Raw genomic sequence first — 15053 nt, 5'->3', positions numbered from 1 at the left:
TGAAGTCCTGCCTGCAATTGAACAGTGAGGCAGCTCTGCGAGATGTAAGTGGAGATAGGTACCCTCAACAGTGGTTAGATAGGGTTGCCACATCACACTTTTTAGTCTATTTGGCTACCTTCCAGCTTCACCGAAAGATAATCCATATAAATAACTACAGGTTTGTATTAGTTAGGAAAAAATATAGATTATTTCCAAATTTGTTAGTTTCTTTTTAAATTACCTTGTAATTCTCCATTTTTAAAAGTGAAATACCAATTGCAGGCCCAAAGAAGAAGAGAAGATATTGACTGGTGGATGGGAGACAGCCAAAGGGTGCTTGAATGAGACCGTAGTAAAGGATATTCAGATAGATTCCTCTCAGTTGCCTCTGACTACCAATTCTAAAGGAGAACAAGTTAGTATTTCATAACCTTTTAGTAAAACATGTAAATATTGATTTGATGTTGTTTAATTTATAAGTTGTAGAGTTTGAGTTTTACCTCGATGAATGGGTTAATCTTCATACCTACAAAAGATTCTACTTGACTTTCTTTCATATCAATCAGATCAATCGAATATATGAGCCTATATTCATGTCCTGAATATTTCCAGGCACTCGTGTCATATCTACTTTTGTTCTCCAGATATTTTCTTTGTGGAGGATTGATTTAGATATTTAGATTAGGGTTAACCACCAATGGATAATATTCATTTTCCTCATGTTCATTAGGAATTTAACCAACAAAGAGTACCCTATCCATATAATGGATGCATTATATGCTGTCAATTTTCAAGTATATATATTGTGGATGTATTTTTCTATCCTTAGCTCCACCTTCTATTGATGTCACAGGATACTGTAACCAATCTGTAATCGTTTACAAATTTAAGTTTGCCAAAAACTGTATACTTTAAGGTTATATTGTGCTAAGCATGCGTCGTTGGCAGTGGGGGTTGGTGCCATTTGTCTTATCAATGAAGATTTCTTTTTATTATGCAAAATTAAGAATTAATTTTTTTTGGATATCTTAATGATTCAAAAGCATGTGCTGATGATTTGGACAGCCATAGTGAGCATGATGATGATGATTATATTACTGATGGCGATGTTTATGATGACGATCTTGACATTGAACCTGTTGCTTCATCCTTGGTATGTGTTTATCGGCCCGAAGGTATTAATCGTGGAAATGACTATTTTTACCTAAAGAAATGTAGAATAACATACTGTATATGCTGACAAATAATTTTTTAGCTAGTAAGGAAATATGATTGAAGTCAAATCTAATGTTAAAAAACTCAGGAGATGGAAAGCCCCCGGTTACGATGGTATAACTGCTGAGATGATACTGGCTGAAAATTAAGTAACCCCTAAAATACTTCTAGATTATTTTGTAGAATGTGGCATGAAAAAGCGAAACCTGATGAATGGGAGTTAGGAGTGTTTGTGAAAATGGCACAGAAAGGAGACCTAGGCTAACTGATTACAATAATTACAGAGGCATCATACTAGCGTCAATTGTCATAGAAATATATAGTATCCTTTTTCTGAAGAGACTAGAGATTAAAATTGATGAGAAGCTGTGAGATGAACAAAGAGAGCTTAATAAAGGTAGAAGTTGTACTGACCAAATTTTCATTGTTCCGTAACCGAAATACAAACCACGCTATTTACAAAGGGTTTACTTTTAGCGCAGCTGAAATGACGAGCCAATAGTTTTTAACGAGGGTTAATTACCCCCGCGCTAGTTAGCGGGGGTGGGGAAGGGTAGCTTGCTACCCCTCCCCCCTCCACACACCGGTGACTTGCTTCACTTCACTTTTGGCTCGGCGGTGATCAGACGTGTCTGCTCATCGCCTTCGTGACAGCCTTTAATTTTCTGCTTTTTCTTTTCAGCGTGTGTGTTGGTTGGAAGTTGACCTTCAGTTATTTTCTTTACTATGCGTACATGCTTTGGAGTTTCCAGCCGTCCTTGTGGGACTTTCATGTCGGACGTTAATATGGATCCACACACCCTCTGCCCTCAATGTCGGGGCCGACGGTGTGACCAGGAGAACATGTGCCGTGAGTGCAGGGAGTGGTCTGCCTCCCAGTGGGAGAGGTTTGGCCGTCGGCGTAAGAAGAAGTCCAAGAGAGACCGTTCTCCTCCGGGGTTAGCCTTGAAGGAGGAAGGTTCTTGGGACTCTTCTTCCGCCGCCCAAACCTCCTCCGAAGCTCCCCCTCGTCCGCCTCCTAAGGAGAGTTGGCCGAGTGAGAGCGCAGGCCCTTGTTCTGTTTCCCGACCTTCGGTGGGGGGAGAGGGCGTCGCCTCCCATAGCGAGGCGGTTCCCCCTCCTCCTCCGGGGGAGGTTATTGATAATGCCTTATCCAGTGATGATCTTTTACAGATTTGGTCGTCCCTGGGGCTTAAGGGCTTGCCCTCCAGGGTCGCTCTTATTGACCTTGTCTCGTTGGGGGCCGCTGTTAAGCAGTCGCCGGTGGTGGTAGAGGTAGACCCTCTGTCTATTATTGACGTCGTGGTGACAGAGGCCTCAAACGTGGCTGGGCCTTCCGCCGCAGGTGCTGTTGCTAGTGATGGTGCTAAAGGCTCTCCTCCTCCTTCCGTACATCCTTCGAAGGGGGAAGTGAGTCCTTCGGTCTCGACTGCTGCTCAGCTTCCTTCTGAGGGAAGTGTTTTGACGGAGACTCCCCTTCGGAGGACCGATGGTCCCGGCGATCTCCCCCGAGGCCGCCTCCGCCGTAAGGCTCACCGTCCTCTACGCCACAAGGGCCTCCCTTCCCCTTACAGGGGGACTAAGAGGCGCCTTTTTGGGTCTTCGTCCTCCGGGGGGGACTCTCCTCGTCAGCCTCAACCTACTGCTCCGCCCTCCTTGAACCTCTCTGCAGACCGCTCACCATCTCCTGCCGGATCTTCGCCTTCTGGAGAACTCGTCACCCGACGGGCAACGGTCCCTTCGGGGCTAAGGGATTCTTCCCTTACGCGAGCAGTGCTAGCGCACAAGCGCTCTCCTGCTCGCCAAGACTCTCCTGCTCGTCGGCTCTCTCCTGATGTTCGCCCCCCTCGCCAGCGCTCTCCTGCTCGTCAGCTCTCTTCCGAGCGTCAGCGCTCATTTGAGGACCCTTGCCCTGCGGTGTCTGACCACCCTTTAGAACCTGCTGAACTCCCTGCTCACCACCTGCCTGGTCCTGTGGCTACGCAACATCGTGCTGCGCGTGTGTCAGAAACACATGTTCGCCAACGCGCCAGCGATCTTCCCATTCCTGCTCGTGAACGCGCGGCGCCACCTGTCCTCTCACAGGACACGTGTCGACCTTCTGCTCGCCAGCGATCACCAGCTCGCCAGCGATCACCTACGCGCCAGCGATTACCTCCTCGCCAGCGTTCACCTGCTTGCCAGCGCGCACAGGCGATCTTAGTATCGCCTATTCAACAGCGACAACTAGCGCGCCGACGTTCTCCAACGCTCCTGAAGGAACATGGTTCGCCAGCTTCTAGCTCGCCATCGCGCGATCGCCCGCCTGCACATGCTGCTCGCCATCGCTCGCCATTGCACGATCGCCCTCCTGCGCATACTGCTCGCCATCGCACGACCCTGCACGATCGCCCTCCTGCGGATGCTGATCACCATCGCACCCCATCACGCGATCGGCCACCTGCGCATGCTGCTCGCCATCGCTCGCCCCTGCACGATCGCCCTCTTACGCATGCTGCTCCTCATCGCACGACCCTGAACGATCGCCCTCCTGCGGATGCTGATCACCATCGCACCCCATCACGCGATCATTCACCTGCGCATGTTGCTCGCCATCGCTTACCATTACGCGGTCATTCACCTGCGCATGCTGCTCACCATCGCACACCAGTGCGTCGACATACCACATCGCGCCATCGCCAACTTGAGCGACTGCACTCACCAGCTCGTCATCGATCGCCTGTGGATCTACATCGCCAGCGATCTTCCTCACCTACGCGGCAGCACGATCCCTCGCCGTCGCGCCAACGCTTGCGTTCGTCGCCTCGGACACGTGTTCATTTACCTGCGCGCCCGCGCGATCGCTCGCCTGCGCGCCCGCGCGCCCGCGCGACCGCTCGCCTGCGTGCCCACGCGACCGTTCGCCCGCGCGACCGCTCGGCTGTGCGCCCGCGCGATCATCCACCTGCGCGCCCGCACGATCGCTCTCCCACGCGACCATTCGCCTTCACGCGACCATTCGCCCTCGCGCGACCATCATTCGCGGCGAATTCCACAGCCAGTGGTAGCAGCAGGGACGCGTGCTCCTAGACGGCACTCGGGATCACCTCCATCCAAGCACAGGTTGGTAGTGCAGGACGAAGAGAGGTCAGTACAGCATTCTTCCCCACCTTTTCAGGCAGGTACCGTCGTGTCCACTCCAAAGGATCGCCCGATCCCTTTCCCTTTAGCGAGGGTTATGAAACCAGCACTCGCCGGCCAGGGTAACAAACCAGCGGCTGTCTCTCCTATGCTGAAGAGAAAGAGAGGAGAAGACTTCGTGGTGACTTCCCCCAGGGCGAAGTTGGTTCCCAAGAGGTCGGTCTCGAAGGTCCCTTCTCCTGCACGAGTACTCTCTCCTTCTCCCGTGGACGAGGCCTTTCTGTCCTCAGGTGAGTCCAGTGGGGCGGTAGTCTTCCCCTCGGCACCAGGGGGGGAGACTTCGCTTAAGGCAGGAGAATCGTCTCGTGAGGAAGGGGCCCCTCGAACCTCGTTGTTGGGATCCTGTATCCCTCCCAGGAGGGAACCCAAGGATTCCAAGACCGTCCCTAAATCCTCTGCAAGGATTCATCAGGAACCCATGGCTACCCAGGGGAATGTCCACGTATCACCCCAGGAAGATATTCCTGGGGCAGGAGACTTAGCTGCCAGCCCGCAGGGAGGAGAACAGCAAGAGTCTGAACATGCCTTTTGGCAGGCCCTAAGCCTGATAAGGCAACTTAACAGACTTACGGATCCAGTCATCGCCCCCCCGTGAAGGCAAAGACACGATTCTGGAGGAAGTGTGACGTTCGGAAGGCCCCTAAGACCAGTGCAGCTCTGCCCTGGTCTCGGGGGCTGAAGAGTGCCAGGGCTATGGCCAACGCTCAGCTCGCACTTCTTGCCTCCTCCAGTCGTTCCACTGCCGGGAACAAGCTCATCCCTCCTCCTCGCCTTCAGCAGAGGAGGTATTTCGAGATCCTGGGTGAGCACAACCTCGCTCTTCCTCTCCATCACTCTGTGGAGGAGCTGGCGAAGGGAGTTCCCCTTGAGAAACTCTCTGCCCGGCAGGTGTTGTTCTCGGCGGCAGAGATCCTTAACCACGAGAAGGTCGCTAAGTGTGCCATGCAGGCCACTTCGTGGCTGGACTTCTGGCTAGGATCTCTGGGCATCCTATTGCGATCGGAGGACTTGTCCAAGGACACCAATAGGAAGGCCCTAGAGACCTTCTTGCTCTCGGGCACCCGCTCCATCGAGTTTTTGGCGCACCAGGTTACCACCCTGTGGGCCAACTCGGTGTTGAAGCGTCGCGATGCTGTGTCCGAGAGATTCCATCCGAAGGTCCCCGCCGTAGATGTGTGTAGGCTCCGACATGCTTCCCTTCTGGGGGAGAGCCTGTTTGAGCCTCAAGACATGGAGCGAACGGCTGAGAGGTGGAGGAAATCCAGCACGGACTCCCTCCTCCACAGGGCCCTTACAACTCGGCCCTATAAGCCTCCAGCCCCGCCACAACAGCAGCAACAGCCTCGTAAGGCTCCCAAACAGGCATCGGCAGCTAAGAGAGTGGTGTCTAAGCCCCAGCCCTTTCCAGCCAAGGTCAAGAGGGGCGGTAAGTCCTCCAGGGGAGGCAAGACTCCTAGGGGTGGCGGCCGCGGCCGCAAGCCCTAGGGGTGGCAGTCCCCCTGCATGTCCACCTGTGGGGGGATGCCTTCAGCGTTGCGTCCGCAGGTGGCAGCAACACGGGGCCGATGCTTGGACGGTCTCAGTGATCGGCCAAGGTTATCGCGTCCCGTTCACGACATCTCAACCTCCCCTGACAGCGAATCCAGTGTCGTTGAGCTCCTATGCCACGGGATCGGCAAAGGGGCTGGCCATTCAGGCCGAAGTCGAGACCATGCTCGAGAAGGGTGCTCTCCAGGAGGTCGTGGACGGCTCCCCAGGCTTCTTCAGTCGACTCTTTCTTGTAAAGAAGGCTACTGGAGGCTGGAGACCCGTCATCGATCTCTCACCTCTGAACAGGTTTGTCAAACAAACCCGGTTCAGCATGGAGACAGCAGACACGGTCAGACTTGCGGTGAGACCACAAGACTTCATGTGTACACTGGATCTAAAGGACGCGTACTTCCAGATCCCAATCCATCCATCTTCCAGGAAGTACCTGAGATTCTGCCTAGATGACAAGATCTACCAGTTCAAGGTGCTATGTTTCGGTCTCTCCACAGCTCCTCAGGTGTTCACCAGAGTGTTCACCCTGATTTCATCTTGGGCGCACAGGAACGGCATTCGTCTCCTTCGTTACCTGGACGATTGGCTGATCCTAGCAGACTCGGAGTCGACCCTTCTTCGGCACCGAGACAGGCTTCTGGATCTTTGCCTGGATCTGGGGATCGTGGTAAACCTCGAGAAGTCCTCTCTGCAGCCGTCCCAACGACTGGTTTATCTAGGCATGCTAATAGACACCAATCTCCACAAAGCCTTTCCTTCAGACGACCGGATAGCAAGGCTGAGGATGGTGGCGGAACCTTTCCTCAGGCGAAAAGAACTCCCCGCCCAATCGTGGTTGCGTCTCTTAGGCCACCTATCCTCCCTGGCCCGTCTGGTTCCAAACAGCCGCCTCAGGATGAGATCCCTTCAATGGCGGCTCAAGTCCCGGTGGAATCAAGGATCCGATTCCCCAGACATTCTGATCCCAATGGGGTCTCTGGAACAGACGGACTTGCGGTGGTGGGTGGCCTACGAGAACCTGCGGAAGGGAGTGAGTCTTCTCGTCCTCCCCCCGGAATTGACTGTTTTCGGACGCGTCAAAAGAAGGGTGGGGGGCGCACGTTCTGAACCAGAGGGCCTCAGGCCTTTGGTCAGAATCAGAAAAGTGCCTACACATCAACCTGCTAGAATTGAAGGCCATCTTTCTGGCTCTTCAGCAGTTCCAACGGTCCCTGGCGGGTCACTCCGTGGTGGTGATGAGCGACAACACCACAGTAGTGGCTTATATCAACAAGCACGGAGGCACTTTTTCGCAACAGCTATCCCATCTTGCAGTAGAGACTCTGAGGTGGACCGAAACCCACTCGATAACACTATCAGCTCGCTTCATTCCTGGCAAGAGGAATGTGCTCGCCGACAGTCTGAGCAGGGCTTCGCAGATAGTGAGTACCAAGTGGTCTATGGATCCTCAGATAGCCTACAAAGTCCTGACTTTGTGGGGTTCCCCGACTGGATTTGTTCGCGACAGCCTTGAACTTCAAGCTGCCCCTGTACTGCTCACCAGTCCCGGACCCCAAGGCACTCTGGCAAGATGCTTTCCAGCAACGGTGGGACAACATCGACGTGTACGCCTTCCCACCGTTCTGTCTGATGAGAAGGGTGCTCAACAGGACTAGATTATCGGTCAACTGTTCCATGACTCTAGTAGCTCCGCTATGGCATCACGCGGAATGGTTTCCGGACCTTCTGCAACTCCTGACGGAACTCCCAAGGGAGCTTCCTCCACGACACGAGCTTCTCAGACAACACCACTCCGGCGTCCCTCACAGGGCCGTGGCCTCGCTTCGGCTTCACGCCTGGAGACTATCCAGCGTCTCCTCGCGGAGAGAGGCTTTTCGCAACAGGTTGCGGAGAGAATGTCTCGGCACCTGCGAAGGTCCTCTGAGGGAGTCTACCAAGCAAAGTGGAGAGTCTTTTGTGGTTGGTGTCGTGGAAGGGGTATCTCTCCACTCGATTCCACTATTCCAGCAATAGCGGACTTCCTCGTGTATCTGCGAGAAGAAATGCGCCTTTCTGTCTCGGCAGTGAAAGGCTATCGCTCAGCCTTAAGCTTGGCCTTCAGATTGAAGGGCGTGGATATTTCTTCATCGCTAGAACTCTCTTTACTCATACGTAGCTATGAGCTTACCTGCCCCCAGTCGGAAGTGAGACAACCTCCTTGGAACGTGGTTCGAGTCCTCAGGTCTCTTAAGAGACCTCCCTTCGAGCCATTACGCCAGGCCTCCGATCGCCACCTGTCTTGGAAGACGGCTTTCCTATTCGCCTTGGCCGCGGCCAAGCGAGTTAGTGAACTTCATGGTCTCTCGTACGACATCGCCCATTCAAGGGGATGGGGGGAGGTAACGTTCAGGTTCGTCCCTGAGTTTGTAGCCAAGACTCAGAATCCTGGAGTGCCGGATCCTCGGTTCGACTCTTTCAGGATCGCGAGTCTCCGTTCTGTAACAAACGACCCAGACCAGCTGCTACTATGTCCAGTGAGGTATCTGAGGCACTACTTGAAGAGAACGGCTGCAGTCCGTCCTCGTGTGCGAGCTTTGTTTGTGAGCACAGGCAGGACAAAGAGGAGGTTCACCAGGAATACCATCTCAGCTTGGATTCGAAGGGTTATCTACCATGCCCTGAATCCTGACCCTCCTCCGTCACGTCGCCCTCGGGCCCACGATGTCAGGGGTATTGCTACATCCCTGGACTTAAAGAGAAACTTCTCTGGGACGCAGGTACTTCAAGCTGGGGTCTGGAAGCGTCAAACGACCTTCACAGCCCACTACCTGCAAGACGTGACCCACAGGATCCTCGATACGTTCTCTATCGGCCCTGTGGTGGCTGCACAACAGCTGGTCTAACCTCAGGCTCCTTTTTGGACAAGTAGCAGTAGGTTGAGGGCGTTGTTACCCGGTCTTAGTCTGCGCGAATGAAAGAGTATGTCTGACCCTTACTTCTTTCTTCATTCTCCCCTCTCTTGGGGAAGCAGCATCCTGGTCCTCGCATAGCTGACCTCGACCTCTGCAGGTAACCCATGCTTCTTTGTGCTCCTAGCATTAAGCTTAATACTGTTGCGTCTCCCATACCCTGACGAGGTGGTATGGGGAACGTCCTATCCTAGAATTCCTATCTGAAGGTCTCAAGGTCAACTTCATAGGACGAGTCACACTCTCCTCCTCACACTGCTTATGTAGGCCACTCGTTCCTAGCGATGCTAGGAACTTGTGAGGTACAGGGGCTCCCTCTCTCTAGTGCTGCTCACTGAGGGATCGAGCCCCCGGGCAAGCCGAAGTCAGTAAGGCTGGGGGACTTTCCACCCTTCCTAAGGGGTAAGTCACCCTTTGTAAATAGCGTGGTTTGTATTTCGGTTACGGAACAAATGACAAATTCAAAGATAATTTGTATTTTTCCTAACCATACAAACCTTAGCTATTTACACATATGTGCCCGCCATCCCTGACCCCCAAGTCAAGTCCTACCTCTAAGTGAAGTGAAGCAAGTCACCGGTGTGTGGAGGGGGGAGGGGTAGCAAGCTACCCTTCCCCACCCCCCGCTAACTAGCGCGGGGGTAATTAACCCTCGTTAAAAACTATTGGCTCGTCATTTCAGCTGCGCTAAAAGTAAACCCTTTGTAAATAGCTAAGGTTTGTATGGTTAGGAAAAATACAAATTATCTTCGAATTTGTCATTTTTGAGACATGTACAGTAATGCATTTGTGGACTATGAAAAAGCTTTTGATAGTATGCATCGGCCAATTTTCTGGAGAGTCCTTTGTTATTATAGAATTCCTCTTAAATATGTGAATTTTATTAAATCTGTTCATTAGCGTAGCTGCTGTAAAGTTAATGTTAATGGAGTCCTATCAGAGGAATTTCTTGTGAACAGCAGAGTACTCCAAGGGAATGTGTTTTAACATATGTTGTTATCCTTCTCATAGAGTTTGTTATGTGTAGAACAGTTGGAGAAGAATTGGACTGGATTGGTGATGGGATTTTAGCAGACCTAAAGTATGCTGATGATGCTGTCCTTATTAGCAGAATTCCACAGGATTTTCAATGCTTGCTTACCAGAATGCATGAAATATATCACAAGGTTGGGCTCAAGATAAATACAGGAAGGATAGATGAGAATAGAATATACAATGGAAGATGAAATATCACTGGAAGGAGAAAGGATTATTTAGGTGGATTCATTCAAGTATTTAGGAACTAATTGATTTCCAATACAGGGTCTTTAGAATTAGAGTTTAATGAAAGATTGAAAAAAGCAAATCAGACAAGTTTTTCTTTGTATTATTGTGAATTTTATGTTCTTTTTTGGATATTAATAAACGAAAACCAAGTTATTTATCATAAGTGAAGATCCTTTTGCTCAATATCTTGCTTCTTTTGGCTCCTGTCAAACAAGGCAGCCGCTCATCCATACACACACATACACACACACTCTCTCTCTCTCTCTCTCTCTCTCTCTCTCTCTCTCTCTCTCTCTCTCTCTCTCTCTCTCTCTCTCTCTCTCTCTCTCTCTCTCTCTCTCTCTCTCTCTCTCGCAAATTTTCTTCTTCCTTATGTTTGCAAGGTGTTGAAATTAATTGTCTTTTACTCTTTGAAATGATGAAATGCTTACCGAAAACGAGAAATACAAATGTAAAAATGAGTGAATGTTAGAGGTCAAACTTTGGCATGCACTCTCTCTCAGGATTTTGGTAGGACTGAAGGGCATAATACATTGTTTCATTTCGTCTGCGATTCGTGGAATTTATACAGATGCCATTGTTCACAATTTCTTTTACATTAAAATGTAATAATTATCAAAATTTACGATTACAGAAGAAATACTGCATTTTCTTTTAGGGAACAATGTTTATGGGTTATTGAGTTACTTTTACTAATTACCCTGTAACTATGAAAGTAAAAGGAATTTTGACAAAATATTTCGTAAACACATTCTCCATTGCCATATGAATCTTTTCAGGATTTTGTGTTATTCTTCCTATATCCCCATATATTGGCATTCAAGCTGGTCCCCTTAAAATAATTGAATATTGCTTAGGTTCATCCTTAGTCTCTTGAAAGTATTGTGAGCACTGATTTTTTTTTTTTTTTTGTAGATCCGTGTTACTTAAGTATTCCATAAGCCGTATTACTTTAGGGTTTGCTTGTTGCCTTCATCAAAATCAAAGATTTTGCAAAGGTTATGTAATTGTCCATCTGTTTGTTAGTTTATTTATATTTGTTTGTTAGTTTGTGAGCAACTTTACTTAAAAACTGCACAACTGATTTTGACCAAACTTGGTAGTCATGTTTTGAATATAAAGTACACATCAAAGTACAAGTATGCAGGAGTACTTTGAAAGTAATCTCAATGTTAAATAAATGGCAAATATTTCATTAGTTTATTTTTTGCTTGTTAACAACATTACGCAAAAACTACAGAACCAATTTCAATGAAAATTGGTGTACATGTGGAGTATGACCGAAGGACAAGTCCATTAGATTTTAAATAGAATTTATTTTGTACAAGTACACAGTGGAATTAAGAGTAAAATAAGACTGCTTTGCATGGCGAATGCATGCTCTACTGAGCGCCCCTTTAGATATATATATCAGTGTTTTTCTTGGGTCATATTAATTATTTTACTCTATTATTTTTCTAAGCCAAGGTTATTGCATTGGTGTTTTTTTATTTTTGTTGATAGTAACAAAAAAACCATGATCCCTTCATTTTTCTGAAGTATGACTTACGTTAACCAATACCTGCAGAAGAAACTGGATGTCTTTTTTACCAAATCATTAGCTGAATCAAATCCAAAGGTCCTCACAAGATCTACTATTTTGTTAATTATGTAAATTCCTAGAAAATTGGTGCTCATGTGGAGTATGATCCAAGGACAAATCTATTAGATTTTGAAGAAAGTATATCAAATACAAGTGTGCAGTGGAGTTGAGCGCAAAATGCAACTGCTTTGCATGGCGAATGCATGCTCTCTACATAGTGCCCCTCTAGCTATTTCAATGTTTTTCTTGGGTAGTATTAATTATATTACTGTATTATTTTTCCAAGTCAAGGTTATTACATTGGTGTTTATTATTTTTGTTGATGGTAACAAGAAAGCCATGATCCTATGATTTGTCTAGAATATGAGATTAGGTTAACCAATAGAAATGGGGTGTCTTTTTTACCAAATAATTTGCTGAATCAGATTCAAAGGTCCTCACAAGACCTACTATTTTGTAAATAGTGTAAATTCCCAGAACGTAAGGAAAAGTATAGTCAGTGGGTAAATTAATCCATGTTTATGTTCCAGTTTCCATTTAAGATAACATTAACCCCACCATGGAAATTACCAGAGATATCTTTTTGTAAATATTTTATTGGTATTAAAAAAAACATGACTGAATTAGAAGCTAGGTCTCTTTTTATGGAACATGTTGAAGAACATAGGGAATCAACTTTTATATATACCGATGGCTCCAAATCTGATGCTGCTGTTGGATTTGGAATATATAGTAGTTCTTTTAACTGTAGAGGTGCACTTCCTTCAATATTTTCCATATTTACTGCTGAATTGTATGGTATACTAACCACTACTGTATTTAGAAAATAGCTTTAAAAGAGGAGGGCAATTTTACCATTTATAGTGATTCAAGAAGTGTCCTTCAAGCTTTATAAAGTTTTAATTCTAGTAAACCTCTAGTTTCAAAGATTTTAGAGTGGCTTTTGATTATTGCCCTAAAAGGTATAACAGTTTGATTTTGCTGGGTTCCGGCACACGTAGGTGTGTCTGGAAATAAAGAGGCAGATTCACTGGCAAAGAGTGCTGCAGCCAAGTTGCTTCCAAGAAGGTATCACATTCTCTGTAATGAATTTTTACCAGCAATTAAGAATTCTATTTTTAACAATTGGCAAAAGCATTGGGATACTTTAACCGAAAATAAGATGAGAGATATTGCGATCGTCACATCCCCTTGGAGGTATAATGGGATGCCCCGAGAATGGGAGACTATTCTTTTAGTCCTGTCAAAATGTGGCTGAGCCTCAAACAAATCGCTAACAAAGGTTTTTAACTTGTATATTGGGCATGGATAACCTCTCTTTCAGATAAAAAAAGTTTACCAAAATTAACCTTGCGGAAAGGGGTCAACGGCCGCCATCGTTGAAATCCAACGTGACTATTAAAATTTCTAGACATAAAATTCCTGACAATTACTGACCAAAATAAAAGTTTTTCCTGACAAAAAACCTCTATTGAATTAGAAATAAGAAAAAAAATTATTTACATGAAACCCCACAAAGGGCCCACCCCAAGCCAGCTTCACATTTTCTTGGTGTTTTAAATTGTAATGATAGGTAGCTATATGCCTAATAATAAATTAACACCAGAAAATAACTAGCCCCTGCCATTGTTTTCATGCTTTTTTTTATTTCTTACAAATTGAATATAAAAGGTACAAAAACAGACTAAGTAGCCTTTTTCAAGGCAACAATTTTCACATTAATTCCTGACATTTCATAAAAAATAGGTACAAAATAAGTACAATTTACAATAAAGAATGGTCAGTTGGTCGAATGCTGGGGCAAGGCTCTTGTATAATCACCACAGAACAAGTTCATGAACGGACCAAAGAACATTTCTTGTCAAGAACTAGTCAAAGGTAACTTCATCATCATCAAGACTTGGCTGTGGTGAGTTGGTGCTGTGGAGGCCTTTGCAATTACCACACAAGTTTGAACAGTGAATGCCATGTTTCCTGCAACTGTATCTTGCTGTAGTACACCCTGAAGTACAGTTACACCTAATTATAGCCAACAAATTTACAGGACCAGCTGGCAAACAGTCTTGATTGGTTGTAATTTACCATCTGAAATTTTCCATCCCCACTCGTCAGGTTTTAGCTGGTTTCTATCTTTCCATTCCTGAATTTGGAAGTAAACATGAAGGGTGTGGAATTTCGTAGCTGCTCTTGTTGGTGGCAATGATTTGGCCTCAACATACTTTGAGCTTTTTGCAACCTTTTCCTTAAAGCGCCTCAGTCGGAGATGATTGATGTTTTCCCCATCATTACCATTGTACAGGCACACTAAAACCCTCTCCCCAGCTTCAATAACCTTCTCTGCACTGCTATCCTTGTCAAACACTTCTGCCAGTTTGAGGAAGTTTCTATTGTTCATCACCTTTCGAAGGGGCGCTGCCTTCCCAATTCCATGAACAATTGATATAGAATCACAACCCAGTAGTGCATGGATGAAAAGAATGTTGGAACAACCGACCACAGCTCCCTAAGATTTCCTCATCTCTTTGATGTTCCAGACTTTCACACTTTTTGCACTAGACTTTGGTTGTGGCGTGAAGTAGATGTAACCATCATCTCTATTGGCATGATAACCCTTTTACCCCCAATGGACGTACTGGTACGTTTTACAAAACTCATCCTTTAACCCCCATGGACGTACCAGTACATAGTTGCAAAAAGCTACTATTTGCATTTTTTTTTTTTAAATTTTTGATAACTTTATTAAAAACTTCCAGCATTTTCCAAATTAATGAGACCAACATGACCTCTCTGTGACAAAAATTAAGGCTGTCAGCGCAATCTAAAAAAAAGTATTGCAAAACGTGCTTCAAAAATAAAAACGCCTGGGGGTTAAGGGTTGGAAAGTTCCAAATAGCATTGGGGGTAAAATGGATAACATAGCAGGACCATTAGGTCAGTGTCATCTACTGTCAAAATTGTTTCTCCTGTCTGTGCCAGTTATAGAGCAGTCTTCACAATCAATACGTCAGCATCTCCAGATGCATGAACTACTTTACAAACTGCTTCCTCCAAACTCTTTCCCAGCAATTTGATGAACATTTGTTAGTTTTCTTAATAAGCTAGGAAAACATCCATTTTTAATTTGAACACCATTAAAGGGGTCAGTGACACATTAACACCAACAGAACCCCCTTCTCGGCGTCGGTGAGTCGCGTCTTTAATGGATGGACCACTTTCATACCCATCAAAGACAATTCATGCTTTTCCATTTCTAGTTGTGACATATCTGCAGTATTCGGCACCGAGCTCATCAAATATGTGACCTTTTTGCCATAGGAGGGGTTGAAGTAGTGCTCCAC

General features: G+C 46.8%; 1 protein-coding gene across 1 annotated transcript in view; it reads left to right on the top strand.

The window, feature by feature from the left end:
• The window catches only part of LOC137619873 (DNA polymerase alpha catalytic subunit-like), a 316081-nt gene that overhangs the window by 166736 nt on the left and 134292 nt on the right, over positions 1-15053 (top strand). Inside the window, exon 8 of the mRNA XM_068350163.1 lies at positions 265-397. Coding sequence (XP_068206264.1) covers positions 265-397 — 133 coding nt within the window. The remainder of the gene's footprint in view (positions 1-264; positions 398-15053) is intronic.

The sequence above is a fragment of the Palaemon carinicauda genome, chromosome 26, assembly GCF_036898095.1.
Source record: "Palaemon carinicauda isolate YSFRI2023 chromosome 26, ASM3689809v2, whole genome shotgun sequence".
In the NCBI taxonomy this organism is placed as follows: Eukaryota; Metazoa; Arthropoda; class Malacostraca; order Decapoda; family Palaemonidae; genus Palaemon; species Palaemon carinicauda.
Note: the sequence above shows the minus strand (reverse complement) of the source record. Positions and strands in the feature narration are given on the sequence as shown.